Here is a 27,028-nt window from a genome sequence, read left to right on the forward strand (position 1 = left end):
TAGATTCATGTATTAGAAATCTTAATTGAAGTATGCTGTTTTTGTAAAAACTCAACAATCACTTTTGGGCTGGAAGATGAAAGTAACTCATCTTAAGAGTTACTAAGAGAAATCTTAGAGTCGGAAGGAATTCAGACTAGACAAACAGAACGTGTTCTTCTGGCCAGTTACAGTGGGTTATTTACATTCTGTGAGCATAGTTGTGGCAATCATACTTGTTTCTGAACCTCTCACTATGCAAGGGAGTGTTGGTGCTTGCTCCACTTTTTAAAAAAAATGAGAGGTATTTTCATCCCTTTCTTTTATGAATATCTTTTATTTGAAATTATCAAACTTCCCTGTTTTGCATATTCCTAAGAAAATTAACTATGAGAAGAATTCATTCATCTCAATGATCAATTTAAATAGAGGTAAGTTAGTGTATTTATAGTTAGTAGTTACCTTAACTTTTCTTCTTAAAATTGTCAAAGTCTCTGAAAATAGACTGTGACTGCTGAGAGTGTATTACCAGTTAAAATACTTCAGAAAATATCTGCTCTCTATTTTGGGCAGGAGCACACTTTGTGTTCACCACCTATCTGTAAGTATTGGCAACTACTTAAAATTGTAAAGAATCATATTAAGATACTCATAAAGGAGTATTTTTGTACTATTTGTGCTAGTATTAGCAATGTTTTTACCTTCAATTGATTGATTGTGAACAAATGAATGAATAGTCTTGTGAATATTAAGTTAATTGGTGAGATTCATTTGCAGGTGCTTATAGTTTCCTCTGACTCTGTAGACTAAAAGCCCCTGCCTTGCTACAGTGGTTAGGCTATAGGGTAGTATAGGTGCATAGAGGGGCATCTAATGGACATGTGACAGATCCTAAGTACTCTCTTAGGGAGATTGTAGTCTTAGGCTATGCTATGGTAAACTGCACCTTTCAAGCAAATTTCTGTTCTTATATGAAATCCTTTGATCAAATGGCAAATTGTCAGCAGACATGCAGCAGTTTTTAAAGCAAACTTAGAAAAGCATAACCCCGAACAACGGGCTCATGCAAAATGACAGAAGTGCTTGGTTAGTTCCTTTTTCCATTGTGCTAGAAGTTGAAAGTGTAGGAGGATGAGCAGGAGTGTTTTCATTACTTGAAACACAGAGATCAGAGCACGTAGTTGATGATATCTTAGAATAGAATCTCAATATGTAAATACCCATTTCCTTTCAGACAAATACACGTGTGCCTTCTACCCTTGGAGCAGCAGTATGCAGCAAGAGAGAAAGGGAAACTTAAGGAATTAGGCATTTTTTTGTCCCTGGGTCATACCTCCCCTCCCTCTAATGCACATTTAGAGTTTAGTGTGCAGAAGGCAAATGGTTCCCTCTTGCCATCAGTGCTGCAGGTAATCTATTGCATTAATCAGCCAGCTAGTGTGAAATGCATGGGAGTGATTATACTATCATACACAATACAATCAGCATGAAGCACTTGTCAAGACCAATACATCAAAGTTTAATTCAGTAATAGAATGAATTAGAGCAAAATGAAACATTCAGTTCTCCAAGAAACACAGCACCCATAGAAAGCATTTTTTTCTGAACGCTGCTCAGAGAAACCAGAATGCATTAAGGAATTGTTTTTATGAATAAAACTGCAACTTGGATCCTACTGAATGCTGAGAATACTTTTCTTTGGGGTTCTTATCGAGGAGAGAACAGCACTGAAGTGCTTTGCCTATCTTCACCATTCCATAAAAGCCACTGTTTAATTGGAGCATTCTCCAGTGGGACTTCTGATTATGTTCTTTTCTAATGGAGATCTCTCTGTGCCTGGAGGAGGGAGGTGGCTTTGCCAGTCATTCTGAAGGCACTTGTCCTTCTTGTTGAGAAGCAATAAATACCATACACTGCCTTCTTTGAGGTTGCCAAGTGGCTGTCCCAGTGAAAGTGCGTATGTCTTTAAAAACTAGATGTAAACCACTTTAAAATCCTTTGCTGACACTTCTACTTTAAAGGGGTCACAGGTTCTGCCTCCTAGTATTGTTTCTGTTCTGGCACTTCCAATGCTGGAAAATGAAGCTTTTGTAATAGAATTGATAAGGCTCAAATGGGACACAGTGCCAAGTGTGCAGCAAGTGCTAAAGCTGATTTGTCTGTTGCACAGAGGGAATGATCTTGATGACCTGGCTCCATTTCCTTTGAAATGATCAAGAGCTACTAACCTGGTAGCTTATGGGTTTTTATTTTTAAAGGAAGAGATGTGCATTAATGGGAAGGGCAAAGAAATGTCACAGTAGATACGCATATGTTTCTTGCATATTTTGATTTTGCAAATGAATGGATTGATTTTTAGGTGTATTAGATGTAAGATTCCAAAGCAAAGGCTATGTTTCAGCCACTGATTACACAGGTATTGTAAATGAGGAAATGGTGACTGAAGCTTAGCTACACAGCAGCCCTGACAAGGTAGCATAATATTTCTAGGAAAAGCAGATTTCTTGAGAAGACTGTAATAAAACAGTCAAACAGAATTGTACACTGGATCTTCAGTCATGGTCAGTGTCCTAGCCTCCTAGTAAAACTGTTTCCATCATCACCTTCCCATTTACTGGAGCAAGAGTAAAATATAATGGGATTTACGAAAACCAAGCAATGCTTCATCTCTCAGGAGAGTCTACATTCCTTGCACTTCCTTTGGTTTCATGAATACATGCATACACAGGATGTGTAATTATTACAACATCTACTTTTACAATGACTGAATACTTCTTAATGTTTTTCAATTTGCATATTTAAATCCTAATCAGTGTAAAGGCATGCTGTCCCTTTCTCTCCCATGAATTCCAAGGTATGGATGTCTACTGAGAAACACAAAAGTACTGATGTTCCCTTGTATGTACAGGGAAGGCATGCATTGTGCAAAGTAGTAATGTAACCTATTTTTTTGTGTTATGAGCCACACTAAAGATAACTGACAACTGTGCATTTTCAAAAGGAGGGCTGTCTGAACCAGAAGTCTGTTTTGGCAAGGCTGTTTTTTTTCCAGGTCAAGAGGATTAGTGTTGAACCAAACCAGGCGATTCCTTACTGCAATATGATAGTTCTAATATTCATTCCCTTGTGAAATTAATATCAAATTGCAGTCACAGCATGTCTTATTTTCCAGTTATCTTCTGTGGGAAAGCTTTTTGTATATTGGGTTGTAATAATTTTGCCACTGTGCTGTGAAGTGTGTTGTACTGGAAAGACGTAGGTCATAGTCAAAGGATCCAAATCAGAACTTTACTTTTGTTTGAGTAGCATGTAGTTTGGGGGTGAAGATGTGTCAGCCTACTGAGAACCAGTATGAAAAGATACCTGGTGCCTGGGGAAAGGGAAACAGGAAAAAGTGTGCTGTGTTAGAAAGAAAAACAGAGTATGTAAACACAAACACATTCTCTGTGTTGATTTTTTTTTTATTTAATGAGACATTTGTTCATATTGCAGGTGGCATTAGTGACAACATTAAATCTACTCAAGCAGGTAAATTTGAGAACGCCGGGAATGTATTTTAGGAAACTTTTGAGTATGGGCTGTTGAGAACAGCAGTTTCTAGGCTGAAGTCACTGGAAATGGATTTAGATATCCTTCCCACAAATTACAAGTAGCTGCCCTTTGCTTTTCCGTAAGCCTTATCTGTAATAAGGGTAAGTGTGATCAGCAGTTTCCCCATATGGGAGCCATTAGGCAGAAAACAGAGAATCTCTTGTTTGAGGCCACTGTAAGCCTTCAGGTTGGTGGTGACATTTAAGGGCCAGCTCAGGGGGGCTTCCACTAAGCAGCATCAGAGTGAAATAGGAAGAATATCCTCCAGGCTCCTTCTAGTTGACATGTTGTAAAAATCTGGGCACAAGTGAACATTTTCCTCAGACTTTTCAGCACTAGGAGCAGGACAGGAACCAGAGAATTGAAAGAGCCAGAATGGAGCAGATGTCAGGGGAGGGGGAAGGCGCTTAGGGAGCAGGAGGAGGAAGAAATATGAATACAAGCAAACACACACACATATGCTAGGGGGAAAAAAAAAATCACACACAAAAAAACCCCAACCAAAAAGCCTAGAAACCCAAATAGGCTGAAGAGTGTGGGGTCATTGACATTATGCATCCTTCTCCCAGATGGTAGCCTTTGTAGCACCACAGGAGCTGAGCCTGAGGCTCTTTCTATTTCCTTCTCTTCGGGTAGGGGTGTGTTTTGTCTCACACTCCTCTTCCTGCAGGAAATCGGGCAGCCATGAAAGCTGGGCAATATTTCAGATGTGCATGCAGCTCACCCTGAAGTCACTGGGAGCAGGGTGCAGTTGGGTTCTGTTGAAATTTTAAGTGGTTTGTGTGGGGTTTGTTAGAAATACACTTGTCCTTGTGCTTCATTTGCATAAAAATAGCCTGGGTTTCTAAGACAGTATCTGCTAACAATGTAATTATGCTTGACATAGTTTCCCTCTTTAAACCAAAGAAGTTTTTAAGGGATTTTCATACTTCAGGTTATCTCTTCCCTTTCCTGCCTCTTAGATGTACTATATGCATAGTGGAGCTTCTGAAGAAGGCGAGTGAATTCCTTTGCCTCTAGTGTTGTTTCTGGAAAAAGAAAAGGCCACTCATTTTGTAGGGGCATGGTGTAAGCAGTAGTGTGTGTTCTGCCTTGCTGGATGATTGAAATACTACCGAACGTGGTTAAGGTGTTCCACTTCGTGCTTTTTCAGTCTGAAAACACTGGGAATCTGGTTACGAGGTACTGAATTGGGTTTTTTGTTAGATGCTGAGAGGTACAGTATCTCCTTAGTGCCCTCAAGTGATACTTGATTTTGAAAATAAATAAGTAAGCCCACTTTAACTGTCCTCCAAGGCTTTCCAGTGTGCCCTGTCTTGTGTTTTGTTTTGCAGACTGCAAGAAATGTAGTTGTTCTGTCTTGGGCGGCGCTGAATGCATTGATGCTTAATAATAAGAAGCAGTTATGATTTGACTCTGTTTGGAGAGTGAACAGTGACAAGTGTGTTTAAAGAAATTCATATGATTTGATTTTAAAAAGTTTTAAAAATAGTATTGGCCTTATTGACTCCAATGGCAAGTTTCAGACACTTAAAAAAAACAAACCCAAAACACTTGTTGTACTGTATTTAACTACTATGCAGTAATAATCTGCAGTAGTGTAGTGTCTCTCTGGTGTTCTGTGCTGTACCATATTTTGTTTGATATTACTTTGATATTTATTTCTTTTGATATTACTTCCCCATTCCATGTTGGTCTGAATGGCAGGGGACTCGCAGCCTTAAGGATCAAGCTGTGTTTCCACTGGCTGTTGTGCTGTGGCATACCAACATGCTGTTACTTTAGGAATGAATGTAATGTGATGTCCTGTGCTCTGGGTTTGCCAGAGCCATTTTTTTTTTGCCATTTTGCATTCTTAGTTAGCAAAAGAATACTTGAATGTGAGAATTTTACTGTCCTAGAAGAACCAGCTGCATTTTTTACCCTTTTTTTCAGCCTGTCATGAAGATTGCATAGTTTAAGCGTATTCTCTAAATCTCTTGTAGTGTATAAGGCATGCTTTTAATGAGCCAATGAGCTGTTGCTAAACTGTACTTTCAGATGTCTTCATGCCTCTGTCAAAGTTCATGCTGATGAAGAGGCAGCTGATTTAGAGAAAAATATTTCCATTTGAAAACTGTTGCTTGAGACCCTGATATATGCTTGCCCTGCTATATAGTCTCAGGGAGCAGGTTCCAAAGTGATGGTATGTGTGAAATGCCAGTGCAAATTAGTTTTCCCTTCTAGCTCCGTAAACAGAAAATGTAAAACAAATTTTCTAGTGTAACCAAATTACTGAAGAAATGGCAGTAAAAATATCTTATTCCTATTAGACTGTACAAACCCAGTGTTTACTGGATCTTTGAGACCCACATGTGTTTGGGAATGAGTTATACAATCAGCAGTACTTCTGCTGGGTTCTGAGTATGAAAATACATGTTTATAAAATTCATGTCTTACTGATGATCTTCTTTGGTTCCTGAAATGTGAAGCTGGAAGGTATATAGTTCATAGAAAACGTTTCCTTCTGGTACAAAAATTACAAGAAAAACTTGGGTAATTTCCTGCTGTAACTTTATGTGAATTCTTGTTTGCTTTCCACTGATGTTCATGTCTGATGAGCCATGCATTGTGAACTCTGGATTTTCTAATACAAAAGACCTCTTAATACCTTTTAATTGAGAAGGTTGGCTTGGTACCGTCTTTCAGCTGCTTCAGACGGGCCGCGCCATCTCCAAGGTCCTGCATTGGGAATTCAGTCTGCCTGGTGTTAGGTATAGCTGGGAAGCAGGCAGTGTAGCCTTTGAGGGGAGAAAAACTGTTAAGAGTATAGAAGTTTGCAATTAGTCATTGGCTGCTGCATTTTTAATAGAAAACATAATTTAGCAATTTTTTTAAAATCAGGTGCTCTGTGGATGTGTATAGTCTTAAATCCCCACTGCAAGTTGGAGCAGAAGGCCAGTTGGCTAAAACAGCTGAAAAAATGGAACAGTGTGGATGTTTGTCCCTGGGAAGATGGAAACCATGGAAACGAGCTGCCCAATTTAACCAATGCTTTGCCTCAGGGTGCAAATGCTAACCAAGGTGAGCCTAAACATATGCACTGACTGCAACATACAATATAACCTCTCTCTTATATACTCTAGCCTTGCAGAATTCAGCACTGTGTCCTGGGACAAGTAACTTTCTTGTTGAGGATTGACCAGCCAAAATTATTTTCACTAATACTATCCTTGCAGAAAGGATAAATAGGTGGTGTTTTTGTGCTGGGGCTGCAATGTTCTCAAAGCAAGTATTTGTGTTTAGTTAGGTCTTCTAACTTTTCACTTGGTGCTTCTAAATACGTGTTGCATGAAAACTGGATGTCCTTGAAGTATGTCATGTAAAAGCCTGTTGTTTCTTTGTTTGACTATAATATTGTATTCCTTCTGGTGTTGGGATTTTTATTTTGTTTGCAGTTACAAAGCCTTTGATACCTATTTAAAGAGAGATCTGTTGCAACTGCATTAAACTTGGGTGTGTGAGAAACTAAAGCAGCTATCTGTGGGATGTGCTCTGTATGTGCAGTCTGCATTGCCAGGTGTGTGTGGGGTGCAGAGGCAACACTGCCATCTTGGAGGTGTCTCTTCTTGCTCTGTCATGCTTTCTAATCTAAAATGTGATTATCAAATCTGACAGAAGGCTTGTCTAGTCCTCTTCAAGCAAAGATGCATACTTTGTGAATAACTGGGGAAGGTGCAAGATATTTACCTGGGGAAAAAACCCGCATAATCCTCAAAACCCTCAGTATTATGATACGTATTTCATGATACGTATTTCATATAATTATGATAAAATTAAATGCTTGTGAGGTGGCAGGTTTGGACTTAGATGGGTTTTTCCTTGTTTCTTTTACTTGGAAGATTATGTCTGAAAGAAATAGACTTGGTTCATTCAGATCTTGGAGCAGGCTGGGGACAGAAGTTCATTCAGCATATAACTCCCTCCATAGGTGTTTTGCTTTCTGTATCTTGTGATGTTCAGCCCAACTCGGGCAGGCTAGGGTAACTCTGACATGGCATCTCAACGTTCATAGACATAGTGCCATGTCAACAGAGCTATTTTGCCATAGAAAGATGTCCAGTAAGGATTATGTCAGTCCCATGGCCTCAGTACCTCACTTTCTTTACAGTATTTGTATATGTTTATGACAAAAAAATTTATACAAGTGCTCAAAATTGATGTTACTTCTCAAAGAGAACAACTAAAAATCTTTCATGCGATGTTTATCCGTCCCTCATCCTGGCAGCTCTAGGTCTGAGGAGGAGAGAAGCTGGGGGTGCTTGAGCAGCTGTGTGCCATATACTTTATAGTTTGTTTTTGGGGAGTTCTGTGTGTGGTTTTGAATGTCCTTCATCTCTAGCTGTTCCTCCTACAAAGTCCTGTTTAGCATCAGCCATGCTGGTTTGTAGATCTCTCGCTGTGAATGCAAAGCAAATGGCACACACTTTGTCTGAGCTGTTGGATAATAATAGGATGTGAAATGTCATCTGTAGGCTGCTCAGTGCAGAACGGGGCAAGGCAGGCCGCTGTCAGTCGGGGGCTGGTGAATAGGGAGAAGACAAGAATACTGTGAATGACTGATTCACATATGAATGAGTAAAAGCTGATGCAGCTTTCTGAACTTGTGAAAATGACAGATTCATCGAACAGGCCACATCGGACGGTGTTCACTCGAGCCATTGAGGCGTGCGATCTGCACTGGCAGGACAGCCACTTACAGCACATTATCAGCAGTGACCTATACACCAACTACTGTTACCATGACGACACTGAAAACTCGCTCTTTGACTCTCACGGGTGGCCCCTCTGGCATGGTAAGTGGCTAAACCGGAAAGACGTTTCCATGACTTGCTGCTTTGTTCACTTTCTATGGCATTATTTTGGGGGTATGGTGGGGTGATGAATGAAAAGCCTGGCAAAAAGAACAGAGGCTCCCTTGAAATGCTGGCTTCGAAGTAGTCCTTTAAGTCTCTCTTGCATAGTTTTAAAAACAAAACAAACAAACAAACAAAAACAACAAACAAAAAAGCCCTTTTGAGTAACCTAGCAAAACAGGCCATTGCAGACATGGAAGCACTGCTATTCCTCAATTATTTTCTCCATTTTAGAACATGTTCCTACAGCCTGCGCAAGGGTGGACGCACTACGATCTCATGGATACCCACGAGAAGCACTGAGGCTAGCAATAGCGATTGTTAATACACTAAGAAGGCAGCAGCAGAAACAGCTGGAGATGTTCCGGGCTCAGAAGAAAGGTAAATGTGGGGAAGGGAGAAGGGCAAAGGATGTGCTGAGGTGAAGATAACAGTGGACTGGAACTTTGCATGAGAAAACCAGTTTTGAAATTAAAGTGAAAGAGGTGACTTTGACTCTTCGGGCCAAACAATCATAGTGATGGTAATGTCACATTCTGGACATCAGAGGTTTTCTGTAGGCTGGGTTGTGAGCTGTGCAGGGCAAGGGCTCTTTTCGGCTTTCTGCAATGTGTCTGGCATGATGGGGCCTTTATCCCAGTCAGGGCTTTTGGTTACACAGTGAAAATACTCACCCTGTGCAATTTACAGGCTATTAAACAGAGCTTTGCATTTGGCCTGTCAGGTGTTTAAAATAATTCTTTTCTCTGACATGTAATTTAGCTGAACTATGTGTTTCTGAGGTGTAAGCCTAAAGTTGACATTGAGGGTGACAATGAGGCAAAGTCTGCACTACAGAAATTCATCAAATTTGGCAGCTTGTTCCAAAAGATTCTCTTACAATCCTTAAAATTCTGGTGTTTCTGAACAGAGGTGGATTGCTTTTTTGTTTTTCAAACACTGTTTTTTGTAAAATGTTATGTAATGTTGCTCTGATGAGCACTGCCCCTGTTTTTTTTTTTTGAAGGAATGTTCTCCTTCAGATACAGTTTCTATACCATGTGATCCTTGCTACCCAAAATAATCCTGCACTTAACAACTTGTTAGTTTGAAGAGGTAGTGGAAGAAGGGGATGGCTTGGTGGTTAAAGAATGAACATGGAAAAACTGGAATTACTTTCTCAGCTGCTACAAGAATCCCTTAATTCAAATTTTATTTTAGGTCTTCATTGCTACTCTTAACTATGTGTGTCCTCATGCACTGTAGGCAAAAATACCAGTGTGAGGTCACGTGTAAATTTTTCAAGTGTGTGTGCAGATGTTTTCCCAGAAATGAGCATTTAGAAGACAAGGTAGACACCTGACTGAAAATAAATTAGCTGGCAGTTCCTATGTGCCTCCATTTTTTTCTTTTTGCACAGTACCCAAGTAAAAAGGTTTGAGCACTATTGTGGATCCTAGATTTGAACAAAACTTAAAAGCGCTTTGTATTATTACTTTGGAGAATTTGCTAACTCTTTTTATCATATAATGTATCTCTCCTTAACAAGTGTTCCCTTAAAAGCTTTGCAGATTTTCTAGCTTCTTTGACTTGGGGGCAGTTAGAAGGGAGGGGTCCTTGTCAGTGTATGTGTGTGTATATGTGTGTACATACCACTGGTGGGTGTGAAGGGTCTGCTGCAAGTGTGTTGGTCGTAGTACTGCTCCTTTTCAATCCATCCTACCCTGAAACAAAGAAGTTTGTCATTTCTATGTTGTCACTCGCTGCTTTTTTATTTTTTCCTCTTCTGTGTGGAATTTTTAAAAAACACTCTTTTAATACCACAAAATGCGCTGGTCTTTATAAGCAGATAAATTCTGCAGCTACAGCCCAGCTTTAGGTTTTAGTTCAGCGAACACCACGTGCTTCTACTTAACTGTTATTCATGTGACTGATCTGACGTCTGTGGAACCACTTGCATGATTTAAAGTTAAATGTCTATATGACTGGAGGACTGAAGCCTTTGTTTGGCATGACACAAGTGAGGCTCATAAGTAGACACAATAGAATAAATAGAATGTAAGTGAGTCAGTAAGAAGTCACTGTGATTAATACTTTTTGGTAATATTCCTTGCTTGCCTGTCATCTTTAGTACATGCTATTTGTTAGTAAGACAATTATTTTCTTGATTTTTCATATTACATATCAGTGGATTCTTTAAAAAGACCCCACCTTCCTGACAGTGTGGCTCTGTTTCATTTTGTAGCCCCACACATTTAAATAGGCAAGAAGCAAGATTTAAAAACTCTGTGATAATACATATGGTTACTCAGAAAGAGAGAGTGGAGACAGGTACAAGTTAGCATGTTACAGGCAGAGAAACGGAGCATCCATAATGGCTTGTATACCATTTTTAAATGATCACCCATAGTATGTCTCATCTCTCATAGTTCAGTTGTGTGTATGTGTCTAGGAGGAAAAAAGTTGGGAGTTGGAGTCAAAGGGGAGCTGTTGCCATAAGACTCTTAGTAAAAAAAGGGATTTGAGGAATCTCTAACATCTGTTACCAGAGCCACACTTCCTTCAATTCACTGTGCTAAACAATTTTTTCATGCTCTAATTGAATGGTGGGTGAGGGCTACAAAACAAGTATCCATGAAGGTATTTGTTGACTGAAATTTTAGAATGACAAAAACTGCACTTGATCCACTGAAAGGACAATTTTTTCTTACACGCTTCGTTTAAACGTTTTATTCTTTCTTTTTAAAGGAGCTGTCATCCTCAGTTTATTAATTCAGTAAATATTTAGATGCAGGATAAGCTCATATTTTAGTTATGAAATTGGAACATATTTTAGAATATTTTCATTTATTTCAGTGCCATCAGACTAACTTAAAATGGAAAAATGGTACTGTGACTTTTTAAGTGAGGAAACTGTTGTGAATATTTTACCAAAAAAAGTCTTTGTATAATTTTTAGCAAACATTTTCAAAGAGTTACTGTGGCATTGAGTAAGAGATTTCAAAAGACACTGCAGTTGAAACTTTTGACCCATAATACACTTTGCTGATGCTCAGATTGTTTGGCCTGCGTTCTTTTTCTTTTTTCCCTTTTAACATATTCACAAAGGGCAATGAATTCACTCTGTAAGATACTATTTTATCCTTCTAAGCAGAAGCTTCTGGAAATACTTTGAATTCTGGGCTGAGAGCATTTTAATCAGTTTTAACTTGACAATAATTGTTTTGAGGGGCTGACTTGCGCTCTCTTTCCCTCCCTCCTTCCTCTATCTTTTCTGTCACAGAACTTGTCCACAGAGGAGTAACCTCGATAACGAATCTTGAAGGTTGGGTGGGACACCCTTTGGACCCTGTTGGCACCCTCTTCAGTAGCCTGATGGAAGCCTGCAGAGTGCATGATGAGAGCTTCCATGGATTCTCAGACTTCACAGGTAAGGTCAAGCAAAGGGAGCGATTTTCTATATGTCTTCATTTACCGGAGGCTTTTTTCTATCTTGCCTTCCTGAATCAGCTTCAAAGCCAGTGTTTTTTATAGTATAAGAACTCACATTTGCATTCCTTAAGAAAACACAAGGGAGAAAAAGCGTTTAAAGTAAAATATGAAAGTGCTTAAAAAATTACCAGTTACTTATTCTTGAAGACAATTACATACTTCACACTTAAAATAAAACCGAATGAGACTTCATAGCAGCAGCCCTCTCCCCATACATTGCTCTGTCCTCTTTCTGAGAAATTGCAGGAAATCACAGGATTGCAGAATTGCTGAGGTTGGAAGGCATCTCTGGGGATCATCTAGTCCACCTGCTCTGCTCAGAGGAGGGTCACCTAGAGCAGGTTGCCCAGGACTGTGTCCAGTTGGGTTTTGAATAACTCAGAGAATGAACACTGTACAACTTGCTGAGCAACCTCTTGCAGTGTTTAACCATGTTCACAGTAAAAAAGTGTTTTCTTATGCTCACATGGAATTTCCTATATTTCAGTTTGTGCCCATTGCCTCTTGTCCTGTTACAGGATACCACTGAGAAGAGTCTGGCACTGTCTTCTTTACATTATCCCATCATATTAATACATTTTGGCAAGATCCTCCTGAGCCTTCTCTTTTCCAGGCTAAATAATTCCACCTGTCTCACTCTCATATGAGAGGTGCTGCAGTCCTTTAATCACCTTTGTGGCCCCGCACTGGATCTGTTCCAGTATGTCCATGACTGGGGAGCCCACAACTAGACATGGCACTCCAGGTGTGGGGTCACCAGTGCTGAGCCAGAGGGAAAGGATCACCTCCCTTGACCTGCTGGCAACGCTCCTAATGCAGCCCAGGATGTTATTGGACTTCTTAGCTACAAGTGTATGTAATACTTCAAATTGATGACAAAACACTTAACTTGATAACATACATGGTCTATAAATTATACAAATTGGAAAGTAGTGTTGCAGTATCGATACATGATTTAGGATAGGATGTGTACGACCATTTTAATTTTAGTATTTGCTTCCCAGGAGCTTAACTGATTAATTCCTTATTCTTTGTCTCTTTCCACCTCTGCGGTAGCTTCTTATCACCACCTGTGTGGACAGAAACTGTATTCATTCCTGTACCAGCAGCTCTTTTATATGCACATCCGCAATCATCTTGGGGCTTTGCCTCAAAAGTCCGTTTATTCAATTAGATTTTCTTCAATAAATTTCTAATCCCATATCCACCAATTCTGGCAGAACTTCTTAAAAGACATCAGGAGTCAGATTCTTTGCAATTATAAAAAAACCAAAACAACCCCATGAAATAAAAACAATGTGTGTTGAAAAGTAGCTTCCTCCTATATAGCATATGCAATCTACCAAATGGATTCAGCCTTCCCATTTGCTGCAGTTGTCCATCTCCTTATATCTGTCCATTCTAACTTTTTGTTCCCAGGTTAGACTGTAAACTGCTATAGGTTAGAATAGCATTTTGGTTTATGGTGTGTCAGTGAAGTGCCAAATGAATTGGTGCTACTCTTTAAAGCAATGTATGGCTTGGTCTGTGTGGAATTTATATGTAATCTTTACTAAAAGTAGGACTCCTAGCATTAATAATACACGTTTTTATCATAAATAAAACTGTAACAAGTAAAAAAGCCTGAAAAGAGTGCTAGCAAAAAGGATGCTTTAAAGTTGTGGAGTTCCCAGGCCTATTGTATTTACACAATCCCAATAGCTTCAACTGAAATCTATGCGAGTGTATAAGCACCTTTCCCTTCCTCTTACACATCAAGGCTTTAAGGAGATACAGAAGTGGGTGGAGAAAAAAAATTGAAATGGATCTTCCCATTTTGCCCTTATTAACACAAAGCTGGAGAAACTCACTTTAAGTCATGCAGTTTAAAAATGAAAACTTATTTTTACTTGAGTGGGTTATTTAAAAACTAATTGTTTTGTATATTTCTGCTGTGAGGAATTGGATGGGATATTTTAGATTGGATCATTGGATTTTGAGATTGCACTAGTAATATAAATAATTTTAAAAAAATATACTAACAGAGGAAGCATTTGTATATGTGGCATTATAGGGAGATTATGGTTTAGAATGGTTTGCTGATGTATTTTTCTTTCTGTGTAACCCCTTACAGAGAACATGGGGCAATGCAAATCTCTGGAGTACCAGCACCTGCCTGCACACAAGTTCTTAGAAGAAGGGGAGTCTTACTTAACGCTGGCTGTGGAAGTAGCATTGATAGGGCTGGGACAGCAACGAATAATGCCAGATGGCTTGTATGCACAAGAGAAGGTTTGTCGAAATGAGGAGCAGCTCATTTCTAAGCTACAGGAAATTGAATTGGATGATACTCTGGTGAAGATTTTTCGAAAACAAGCAGTCTTCCTATTAGAAGGTAGCTCAATGATGCTAACTGCTTCTTCAACCTGTCTTCACTTACACAAGCACACAGAACTAGTATTCCTGTAGAAACTGCCTTCATACTTCAATTGTTTTTTTGACTTAGAACACCAGCAAAATTTTGTTTCCAATCTCTTACAAAAATCAAACATCAGATATGTTTTAATTTTGATTATATTTTGGGTTTTTTAGATGTGTTGCTTGTCATAATCTCAGTATCCTGATTATACAACCCAGGCTCACAATTAAATAATATAGACATCAGTTATCAAAAGTTCTCAGGTAGCAAAATTCTAGTGTTCCTTGTTTCTTGAAAAAGAAACTGGCAGCTTTGTAAATGTATGAAGATTGTTCATACTTCACTGTTCCCAAGCTCAGAAATTTCACTCAGAATTGCTGGGAAAGAGATGCAACATTTTATTTGTAGCAATCAAGAAAATTACTTGCTTCTAAAGTTTGTATCATACATGAAAATTGAAATATGTGGTAAAATATTGAGGCTTAAGGCCTGGTCTTGTGACTAAATTTTGACCAAGACAAACAATTTGTGTTTGGGAATTAACTGTTGTGTTGCAATAAAATCTTTACAAAAAAGTGCATACTTCTGCCTTAGCTTTTAAAAAGGCTTAATATGTAGCACTTAAGCCTCATGTTCAGAGGGTAGTCTCATGGGTCCTGAGTTTGTCTTTCTGGTTTCTGTTTTTTTTAAATGGAAAAAAAAATTTAGAGGAACCAATTAGCCAAAGGCATGGTCCAAGTTTTGAATGCTTGCTCAAGGGATGGTGGGCGGAGTGTGGTACTGCTCTAGGTAAGTTTTGAAGACTGTTACACAGCAGTCAGGTTTTGCTTTGTTTCGAAGACCTTTGTCTTTTAAAACTTCCTTTTTAATGGAGGAGGTACAGTATGTTGTTCAGGGTTAGCATCTTTGAGTTACTATTTTTGCGCAGATCCATAAAGGCTTTGGTACCTACTGATGGTGCCATCTGAAACTGCAGAGAAGCTGCACCATGGGGAGAGTCCATTATGGTGTGGCTGTACTGCTGCTTTATGGCTTTTGGACAAGAACAGCTGCTCGTTGGATCCAGCTATTAACCACCATACAGGGATCCGATGGATTATAAAATCAATCTGCTGCATGTATTTACTCATAAGGACGCTTTATGAGGAAAAGGCAGGATTTCTCTAAAGTGTTCTCTGATAATTCTAGTTTACTACTTTGACCACTGAAATTCTTTTAATGTTTTCTTAGAGTAGTAAACAAGTGATCATAGCAGGAAATCTGCTAATATAACTACCTACAAAATTGCTGTGATGAGCAGTGTGTGACAATGGTCTTGCATTACTGTGTGCTGAGAAATCTGGCTTTCCTGCAATAGGTTCAGTTTACTGTAGGTTAGGCAGAAACTGCCAGCTCACATGGAGGAAAAACCGTGCAGTGATTTAAGATGCTAATCATATCAATTATGTTTTTATAGTTAGTCCTGTAGATATAATATAGAAAGCTTAATCCAATATTAAGCTGATTTCTGTGCTGTTAATGCAGATTAATGCATGCTGTATGTAGCTACCATTTGAGTGTGTGGGAAAGCAGAACGAACGTAAGACTGTTTTGCAAGAACTGTTCTAATTTTTTGCTTGACTGCTAACTTAATGGCAGAATATATTTTCACATAAATTCTTTGTCATGTATTCTTGTCCTAACTGAGTTTCTGGCTGGACCACCAACTGGCAAACATACATGAAATGGCTTCTTTCATTGAAGCAATGCCAACTAGTTTTGAATGGCTTTCAGTTTCATTTTAAATGATTGAGACACACTGTCACCTACTAAATCTTCATTGACATTTCCTTTGTGATCAGCCCTAGTTTTCAGAAACACCCATCTATGAACCTCAGAGTTTTTTCATTCCTAGTGATTTTTATCTTTGCATGTTGTGCTAAGACAGCAGTCAGGAATACATTGCTGAAACAGCTTGGCTGTTTCTCCTTGTCTGCTTCAGTGTAGAGTCGGCCATGTTAGTTTGAACTGCTGCTGGAAGCAGTTTAAATGACACATGTGACTGCAGTGAAGTGTGCTCGCATGGTCATTCGTCCATCCATCCAAGTGTGGTGGGTTGGCGTTTCTGGTAGAAGTAGTAGTAATAACTTCTAGGACTGCTGGCTACTATCTGTACAATAATAGTCCAATAATACTTCATGTAAGATTCTTATTCTCTGTCTTGCAGTATTTAATGCCTGAACCTCTAGTCGCTGAAGTGAAAAACTGTTTCACACAGTTTTCCTATTAACCAAAAAAACAGTCTTAAGGTTGCAGGAAAAAATGTAAAAACGGGATTTATATGCACTGTGAATGATCAGAACTCAGCAAGGGGATTTGTTATTGTCAATCCTGACACTGCTGTAACAAAGTTGAAATACTATACTGTCTGCACTGAGTGTGAGCAAAAATCCATTGGCCCAACAGTGTGGATGGTTTTCCCACAACAAACACAATTTAAGATCGTGTGCTATAATGGACTAACAAAACCAGCTTTGGTGCAAGATCTGACCTAGTCTTCTCTGGAGACCAAGTCCAGACCAAAGTGTTATTTAAATGCCTAATGTCAGGTGAGACATTAATAGGGATCAGGTGCTGCTGTGGTGATTGGTCATGTAACTTACGCAGTTTTCCACTGTAACCACTCTTTTTTTTTTCTGGTGGATTTGTGATAAAGCAGTCACACACCAACAGGGTGCATAGGGATTCATGTGCACAATTTAACTACATGGAGGCAAAGCTAGGATTATCACTTTCTACTTCTGCATACCATAGGCTTCCTGAACGAGCCCCATGGAGTGCTAGAACCATTCTGTCATTTGTATGCGCACTGATAGTGTGCTTGGTACTATACAATATGCTGTCTGTCTTCCTGTCTTGAAGAATATGTGGTGTTTAATATACTTGTAATACGTTGTATATATGTGATATGTGTAATATTTTTCACAGAAAATAGCAATATACCTTTTGTACAGCAAACTCTGTCTCTGAATACCAATTCTAACTGAAGGTAGAGTGAATGTTTTTAAAGGTCCAGAACTTGGGTTTTAGCAGTATGTAAAGACTGACATTCTTTTTCTCTTCCCCACAGCTGGACCATATAGTGGTTTAGGTGAAGTCATCCATCGAGAGAGCGTTCCAATGCACACATTTGCCAAGTATCTCTTCACCTCTCTCCTACCTCATGATGCTGAATTGGCATACAAAACTGCACTGAGAGCCATGCGGTACGTATTCATGAGTTGTCTAGAAAGAGCACAAGTAGTGGTTGGGAAAAGGGGAAAAAGCTTAGTAATCAAGACCTAAAAGAAGCATCTTCCCCTTAAGGAGAAATTATTTTGGTTCTGTCATCTGTAAAAGCAATTGGTGTCTGTAGTAACTATCTGTAAAAGCAATTGGTGTCTGTAGTAACTACAGTATAATAATTTATAAATGTACAATTAAGTGTTTATCTACAACTGTAAAACAGCATTCTCTGTTACATATCCTTCTAGAATCCCACTCTTGGGGCACGTGGTTTTGTGTTAAACTATGACAGCTTTAGCATGTGTGTTCTCTCACCCATGTCGGGGGTGGGGGTGGGGGTGTGGTGTGATGGTATTGGCAAGGAAATGAAGACAGAGGCATCTTACCAGCAGTCTCAGTCTGCTGCTTAGCATGTATGGTAGGAGTATTTGTTCTACTGGCCGCTTTTATACATTAACTTTCGATAGATTTGAAACCATATGGTGTGGTCTGAGCCAGTACTTTTTCCTTGTGTTTCCTAACGAAGCAGTCTTGCCCACTTCTGGGTGAATGTTGGGATTTAAATGGAGTATGTCATATGACAACAAAATGTCTGACTAGCATCCCATTTGTCTTCAATAATCAGGAAAAAGATGTTTCTCAGGGAATGCTCAGTGCATGCTGGCTTTATCTCAAGGCAGGCCAGATTGGTAGTGGTGGCTAAGAAAAGCCTTCTGAAAGAAGTTTCAGGAGCCTAAATGATCAGCAGTAAATCTGGTGTCCACATAGAATGCAGGGAAGAAACTGGTCCCATCTGGATTGTATGGTTTCTGTCAAGAACCTTGTAGTTGATGGTTGACAAAGAATAGCCACAAATTAATACTAACAGCAGTCAAGTCCCAGATTTAAAAAAAAAAAGTGTTGGGTTTTCCTGGTCATTATTATCAAGAATGATTGCACAGTGATTGAAAATCACACTATCCACATACATAGCATTTAGCTTCATCAGACAGGTTGTATCCTAGTGGTTTGGAGGTGTGTATTCTGGAGGTAGTTTCTCCAAAAAGCTAAAAGGGGAGAAAATAATTCTGTGTTCAAAGGACTAAATGGGAGGGCATGCACAAGAACAAGACATAGCTACTACCAGGTCAGGCCAAAGGTCTGCTTAGCCTGGGTATTCTTTGTCTCCAAGAGTGCCTAGTAATGGATGCTAAGGAAAGAGTCTAAGAAATATGAAGAGTGACCTTGCACACTTGCTGCTTATGATTAGCATTTTAGGAGATAGATTGAGAAGACAAAATTGCATTACTGGTGAAATACTGAGAAAATTCAAACATATGATCAGAGAGCTGTCTGTGCCATCATAGTACACCCCTCTTCTTTTATCACAAGTGAATCAATAACCCTGGTCCTATCAGGTGGGTTTTTTTGGTTGGTTGGTTTTTTGGTTGGGGGTGTGGGTTTTTTGTTGGTTTCGTTGTTTGGGTTTTTTTTAGGAAAAAAAGGTCGATTTTATAAAGTAGACTTGTGTCCCTGTATTTATTTTCGGTTACTACCTTAAAGTGTTTCTCATAGGTTGTTTGTGTGGAGTTTTCCTCCTTAAACTAAACTACTGAAACTGTGCTGAAAGACTAGAATAGACATCCATCAGCAGCTTTGCACAGTGCACTGAACACTTCAGTGAACATGATGGCAGCATGCCATTCCTTTTGAACAAGGCTTTCCCCAGAAACCAGTCATAACTGAAAACTTCTTTTCTGGAAATTTCCTTTCTCAACTGGAAAAACAAGCAAGACACTGAAAGATCCAAATGATGAAATCTCCAGTTAGTCATGGGTAGCTCCAGCTATCTTTTTGGTATGAAGCTGTCATCTCAGCCAAAGAAGTTACTTTTGGAACAGACCAGTATGAGAAAAAGTTGTCTGTTCGTTTCCATGTGGTAAAATCACAGGAGTCGTCAGTGTAATCGGGGCTGTTCTCCATAGCCCTTTTGTCATCACTTTATAAGGCAGATGAGAGTTCAGCCCTAAACAATAATCAGTCTGTCTGTATTTTGATATTTGTCACTCTTCAGAAATGTGGACTGCTGTCTTGAACTGTGGTGATGGCAGATTTAGACACTTTCTATTCCATGTCTGTCTGCATTCCTCAGCACTTCTAAAATTCTCCTGAAGAAGGCCGGTTACTCTTTCCATTCACACCAAAGTGATAGTTCAGTGTATAAAGGACTCCCAATACAAACCAAATGAAAAAGTAACTTCATACTGCCTTGAGGGGGGGAAGAAAGCAAACATGATAATTGAATGTCTGTCTCATGGTTGTGAGGTTGAACGGATCAGAAGAGGAAAACTTGAGCATCTTTTCTTCCATGGCAGGGAGGAAATGGCTGTAACAAGGACAAAAATCTCATGTAGAAATTAGTAAAGGTGCTGCATAGAAGTCTGTGGTTGCTCATGCTTTTAGAAGTGGAGCATATTTCTTCACTTCAACATTTATTAAAGAAATTAACTTCCCAAGACCCCAGCTGGTTACTCTCCAGACATAAGTGTTTAGTGTCAGTCTACACACAAGTCTACATGGGTCAGTGACCCATGATGGCAGCTCTGGAGTATTTTACGTCTCTATATTCAAAATCATCTGTTGCTGTTTCATTTTTTGAGTCCTGTTTCAGTGTGTGGAACACTCATTATGAATTCAATGGAAGCTGAGACCATAAAGCCTTTCAAGCATACACCTCAGGTCTGCAAGGGCAGTGTTACTCTATCCTTGATGGTCACTTCTGTCTGCAGTTCTCTGCTTGCAGCACTGAAATGTATGGAGCAGACCCTTTGAGAATGTGGATCTGCAGTGACCTAGTTGACTGCTCACTTGGAATATGAACTTGAATGTTTGGCTTAGTTTGGCTGATCCCTTGTTAAGCCTGAATTTCACCCAGGCTTTGGGAGCCAGACTTTAATGGTGATGTTTAATCACAAGGTAGCTGTGCTAAAACCTAGCTAAATAATTGATGTTTGAAAGCGGGGGGAAAAAGTGAAGAATGCTAAATCTGCTTGTGCTTGTTCTGATGTTCCCTCATCTTGCCAAAATGGCATGAAAGCCACCAATTCACAACAGCATTTCTTTTCACAGCAAAAGAACATAGAAGCTGGCAATGAAATTCAAAGTGACAAAAGATTTCCCCCAAACAGCCTCTTTCTTTCATGCTCTTTGTCTATTTACTGTTATTCGTAACCTAATAATCCCTTTTTGCATTAGGTAGTTGGGATTTTTACTGTTTATTGAAACCATCTAATAATGCATCTCTCCCCTTGCCCTCTCTCTATGCTTAAAAAAATGAGCTGAAGAGTTTACATGTATTTTATTTTTATGTATATAAAGCTATATAAAGAGGTGTCTCAGTACTACTAGGGAAGAGATTTGACTTGATATCAATCAAAAGGGAAGTGTTTCTTTTTTCGTATTAGCATGCATATACGTGTGTCTGAAAATGTTAATATAACCTTGCTGATAGTTACTTACATGGTGTGTTGTATTTATGTGTCTGCTAGATACCCTCCCATATATTCAAAATTACCTTTCTCAGGGAATTCTTAAAGATACTCTCATATGCTTCAGGAACCTACAGAAAACTGATGAAACTTAAAACTATCTTACTGCGAAAAAAAGACATGCACTCCAGTTACTTAAAGAACTTAGGTATTTATTTAAGTGCAAGAAATTGTAACTTATGTTTAAATGAGCTTATTCCATAAGAAATATTTTATCACAGAAAATCACAATGCATTGGATTTTCAATATTCAGTCGTCGCAATTTTATTGACAAAAGAGATCCAATTTCCTTTGTGCTCCCAGATGACTTCCTGCTAGAAAATCACTTGCATATGAAAGCTGCTAGAAACAGGACTCAGATGTTAACCCTGATCAAGAAAGAGTTTTGTTCTGGACATTACCTTATTACTATCATTTGATGTTTCATTAACCATTCATGTCCTGAAACTATGCTTAATTGTATTGAATAAAAATGCCTATTTTTGTTCACTCCTACTTTTTGCATTAGCATTTATTATAGTTTCTAGTGTACTGGTTATATCTAGTGTATTATCAGGGCCATCAGTTGAGTCTCTGTTGTGGGCTGTCATAGCAGTCAATAACAAACACATTAATTTTCTAAGCATGAATTCTCCTTGGTGAATAAGACTGTTGTAGATTGATGCATACTCAAAGAAATTTTTGCTTCAGGATTGGAAAATGGAATCTGAAAAGTAATTGTAAAGGAAACGTCCCCTGTCACTGCTCTTTGGGACCCTAATATCAGCTTATGGTACATTATAAAATGTTGGTAGGCTAAAGTTTAAGGACTTTAAAAAGTAGTCATAGTTGAACAGTAGAATGTCCTTATTGGACATAAATTCATGTCTGAAGTTATTGCAAGGTCAAAATCCGAATGGCTTGTTGAATATCCCTCTTCCTTATTTTGAGCATTTGTAAGCAAAGAAAGTATGTTCCAAATATTGAAAAATACTTACATGTTCTCAGTACAGTGGAGAACTACTCCACTTTCCTTCCTGAGGGCTGTTGTTCAAAGACTGAAACAAGGCAGGGAGAAAAGCTTCAGCTCTATGCATGATCCAGAAAGTCTCTGCTGCCTTGGCTAATGGGTAGCTTAATTGTCCTGTGAATTCCTGCAGATGCCCACTGATGTAGGCAAGTTTGGCAAATGGACTTCTAAGATTCCCCAAGAGAACTGGTTTTCCAATCTTTTTTTTATAGCCAAGAAGTCATATATCATAAACAAGGTCAAGTGTTCTTGCAGCTTTAGTTTTGCTCATGAGTAACCTAATGTTAGAGGATTTCTTCCTTATTTCAGGTTGCTAGTATTGGAATCTACAGCTCCTTCAGGAGACATGTCCCGCCCGCACCACATTGCATCAGTTGTTCCGAACCGGTATCCCCGCTGGTTCACCCTAAGTCACATTGAATCCCAGCAGTGTGAGCTGGCATCGACCATGCTAACAGCAGCCAAAGGTACATTGCTGTCAGTTATGTACTCAACTAAATGTATGCTTTTAATATTGCATGGAGTAAACAGATTATAAAACTTGTGTTTAGGAATCCAAATTGCAGTCTGACAGGAGCTTGAAATGGGTACAACAAACTGAAGTGGCTTAAGCCTGTCACTTAATTTTCTAGCAAAGTAGTTAAGTTAGCTAGATGGTAGCCAGATGAGCTTGATTTGAGGCTGATGAGACAGCTTTTTGTTCTTCTGACACATGATGTAGACTGTGAGACCCAGGAGTGGACAAATCACTTCTAAAATTCACAAATCAGGGTGACATTTGGCCATGTACTGCACTAATGCCATCAGGCACTAGAGGAGTTATGCTGTCTTGGATCTTTCATTCATATGTGATTTAATTACAGAAGGTTTTTAAAAACAAAGTGTGTATAACTGAAACATGATACTATTGCATAGGAATGTCAAGTTCAATTATAATGCATCTCTGGAATGTTTTGGTAGTTTGTTCCATTTTGGTGGTTCTGTTTACACCTTGCAGGTGATGTTCGGAGGCTGGAGACAGTGTTAGAATCCATCCAGAAAAATATCCACTCCTCATCACACATCTTCAAACTTGCCCAGGATGCATTTAAAATAGCAACACTCATGGACAGCTTGCCAGACATCACTCTTCTGAAAGTTTCTCTGGAGTTGGGCCTTCAGGTATTTACCTTGTTCATTATTATTATTACAGTAGAAGAAAGGAATTTGACCCAGTGCTGGTGGGTATAGCTTTTAAGCTTTGAGGGTCATAGGCTTTTTGGGTAATTTGGTCTGGAGTTTTTAGATTCTGTTTTCTGATAGAAAGCTCAATGGACTGGTAAACACAGACCAAGGGAGAGACTTTGCAAGCTAAAAGGAAACGGCTAAGTTTTAGGTATCTGAAGTAATATTGCCTGACAATGAATCTCAAAGTTTACATAGTTCATTTCAACAGAAATAAATCTCTTCATCCCTCTTCAGGGAGTTCTTAAAAAAAAAAAACAACAAAACAACAAACCATGCAAAGATCAGAAAACCATTTATTACTTTGCTTCAGTAAACAAAGCTCCAAAGACTTTCGAGGAAAGGATATTATCCTAGTTGCTTCTCGTGCCAAAGAAAGGTACTATTTGCCTATTCTAGATGTTTAGAAGCTCCAGTCTTTAATCAGAAAGCTGAGATTCTGTATGCTTTGTTAGCCTTTCATATTTCCAAGGTTGCTGTGGAAATCTGCTTTTTTCCACATCTTGGTATGTTTCTGCCTTATATGTTTGTTTACTTGAAAGATCCTTATGATTGACCAGTGTGTCACCACAAGCATTAACCAAGTATCATTCAGTGGTAGCAGCACACTTTGTATATCACTGTATTCATGGCTACCCCTTTGTGGTTGATGGTGTCATCTGAATGTCTTTAGTGAGATCTAGTGAAAGAAATATCATGAACCCATACTTTCTCCTCAGTCCCAGGTTTTGGAACAAACTGGTGTAGAACTTGTCCACTGTTCTGTCCCAAGCTTATGAAGGTGTTTTAAGAATCTTAAAAGTTGTTTGCTTTACAGAAGGAAGGTGCATTGCAGTTTTCTGGTAGTAACTCCCAGCTGTGTAGATTTCTACAGTATTGCTTTTCCTGCAAAAACCTTGGTGTCTCTAGTGGCCTATAGATGCTTCCCCCTTCCCTGCTCCCCCTGATTTAATGGCAATTAGATTGTTTGTATTCACTATCTAGTATCTGACTACTTGTGACATTTATGTGCCCTAGAAAACTCCTGTTGTTGGCCTGATTGGGCTGAGGAGATGATACCAACCATTTCACAACTCTGTCACTGGTTTTTCTTTGACAGAAAAGCCTTTTACATTGTCCTAGATTTGGGAGTAATATATAGACTCCTGGGTTCTTTCTCCTTATTTCCAATGGCAGCATATGTTATGTGACTCAGCAGGGGGAAGGCTTTTAAACTGGCTATGGAAAGAAGTCATCAGCATGGCCAAATGGGCATGGAGCACCTCAGGTGTATTCTGTCCTTCAGAACCTTACTGGCACAGATGCCACGAGATCCGCAGGTACAGGAGGAGCTTGTGTTCCTCTGCTTGCCTGTTGTATGCTACATCAGTGCAAGGAAGTATTACCACACACATGCAAACAGGTACTGTTGGCAGAACTGCTGAGCAAGTTAGTGCAGGTGATCACTTGATGTGTATTTGGCAAGAGGTGTCCTTTCCTTCCAGACCTGTGAATGAATGAATAAATAAATAAACCTCCCTCTAATATGTGTAATGAAGAGGTTTTGCATTGATGCAGGAGCTAATGGTTGGTTGGCTGTTTCTTGTATTTCTTATGGGTGGTGAGATACTCTGTTCCTTTGTAAGAAATTCTTATAAAGATCTATCAAGACAAAGTCAAGGTTATTCTGTGTGGAAGAGAGCTTGGCTTTCAGAAAAGCTATGTAATTCGCTGGGGCCTCTTGTAATTTTCAGACTTCCTGACTCATTGAGAAGCTCTCTTCAATTGGTAGCACAGATCTTGGATAGATCTTGGACAGATGTTGAACTCCCTTTTAGGAAGAGGTAGCTCAAGAATGCGTTGAGCAGAAGTGAAATAGTTCTTTGGCTCCATGTGCTACAGTATAAATTAATTTCAGCTCTTCCTTGGTCGGGACATCAATACATGCTTTATTTTAAATCCTTGGGGTTTTTTATCAACAGTAAAGGGCCCCTCTTGTGCTGTTCTCAGCTTGTCAGTTCAATCAAGTGAAAGGAACCTAATTCCAGAACAGTTCATCAGGAATTTTTTCATGTCAAGAAACTAGATTGTTCTTTGCTTTCGAGTGTTTAATAGTGTCTACACTGGAACTATTATGCCCACTGCATGTGCTGAAGGCTCTTGTGACTGCTGATCCTTTTACAGACCACCACAGTGAGGGAAGTCATCAAGAGAAGACTTTCAGAGAAGTTGTCATTCTCACCGTTCTGGTTTTTTTTTACCTCCTTCCCTCCCTCACCAGTAGCAGAATTCAGTCCAAAACCCTGTATTTTCTCTTGGATTCACTCTACTTGGGGGAAGCTGAAAATTCATTACGGATATTGGAAGAGCAATACCATACTATGATCACTGATATTGTAAGGGGAAAACTACTTGCATTCTTCATCTAGATACCTGTGGGGTCTGTCCAGGTAGCTGAAAGCTTGTGCTCATAAGGCTTGTGCTCCAGACCCCTCACCAGCTTCTTCACCTTTCTCTGGACACGCTCCAGCACCTCAATGTCCTTCTTGTAGTGAGGGGCCCAAAACTGAACACAGTATTTGAGGTGCAGCCTCACCAGTGCTGAGTACAAGGGTATAATCACCTCCCTAGTCCTGCTGGCCACACTATTTCTGATACAGGCCAGGATGCTGTTGGCCACCTTCACATACCGCTGGCTCATCTTCAGCCGGCTGTCAACCAGCACCCCCAGGTCCTTTTCTGCGGGGGAGCTTTCCAGCAACTCTTCCCCAAGCCTGTAGCATTGCATGGCGTTGTTGTGACCCAAGTGTAGGACCCGGCACTTGGCCTTGTTGAACCTCATGCAATTGGCCTCAGCCCATCGATCCAGCCTGTCCAGATCCCTCTGCAGAGCCTTCCGACCCTCAAGGAGTTCAACACTCCCTCCCAACTTGGTGTCATCTGCAAACTTGCTGAGGGAGCACTCAATCCCCTCATCCAGATCATCAGTAAAGATATGAAACAAGACCGGGCCCAAAACTGAGCCCTGGGGGACTCCGCTTGTGACCGGCCGCCAACCGGATTTCACTCCATTCACCACGACTCTCTGGGCTCGGCTGTCCAGCCAGTTTTTTACCCAGCAAAGAGTGCACCTGTCTAAGCCATGAGCTGACAGCTTCTCCAGGAGAATACTGTGGGGGACAGTGTGGAAGGCTTTACTGAAGTCCAGACAGACAACATCCACAGCCTTTCCCTCATCCACCTGGCGGGTCACCTGGTCATAGAAGGAGATCAGGTTGGTCAAGCAGGACCTGCCTTTCATGAACCCGTGCTGGCTGGGCCTGATCCCTTGGTTGTCCTGCACGTGCCCTGTGAGCGCCCTCAGGATGAACCTCTCCATAATCTTCCCTGGCACCGAGGTCAGGCTGACAGGCCTGCAGTTCCCCGGATCCTCCTTCCGGCCCTTCTTGTAGATGGGCGTCACGTTGGCAAGCCTCCAGTCATCCAGGACTGTTGATAAATGACGGAGAGTGGCTTGGCAAGCTCCTCTGCCAGCTCCCTCAGCACCCTTGGGTGGATGCCATCAGGCCCCATAGACTTGTGAGTGTCCAGGTGGCATAGCAGGTCATTAACTGCTTCCTCCTGAAGGAAGGAGGAGCTTCCTCCTTACATGCAATTTCCATGCAGTGTTTGTTTTAATGAACAAACATA

General features: G+C 39.9%; 1 protein-coding gene across 2 annotated transcripts in view; it reads left to right on the top strand.

Moving 5' to 3' along the window:
• Positions 1-27,028, top strand: part of ZSWIM6 (zinc finger SWIM-type containing 6) — a 111,732-nt gene that overhangs the window by 80,727 nt on the left and 3,977 nt on the right. The window contains exons 5-12 of one of the 2 annotated variants that reach the window (XM_059833613.1): positions 6,454-6,633; positions 8,229-8,405; positions 8,700-8,846; positions 11,728-11,874; positions 14,050-14,310; positions 17,444-17,579; positions 22,445-22,602; positions 23,133-23,296. In XM_059833613.1, the coding sequence (XP_059689596.1) occupies positions 6,454-6,633; positions 8,229-8,405; positions 8,700-8,846; positions 11,728-11,874; positions 14,050-14,310; positions 17,444-17,579; positions 22,445-22,602; positions 23,133-23,296 (1,370 nt within the window). Of the gene's footprint in view, positions 1-6,453; positions 6,634-8,228; positions 8,406-8,699; positions 8,847-11,727; positions 11,893-14,049; positions 14,311-17,443; positions 17,580-22,444; positions 22,603-23,132; positions 23,297-27,028 lie in introns of both variants that reach the window. The other variant, XM_059833614.1, reaches the window with a different exon arrangement.

Source organism: Gavia stellata, chromosome Z (genome assembly GCF_030936135.1).
Source record: "Gavia stellata isolate bGavSte3 chromosome Z, bGavSte3.hap2, whole genome shotgun sequence".
Taxonomy (NCBI): Eukaryota; Metazoa; Chordata; class Aves; order Gaviiformes; family Gaviidae; genus Gavia; species Gavia stellata.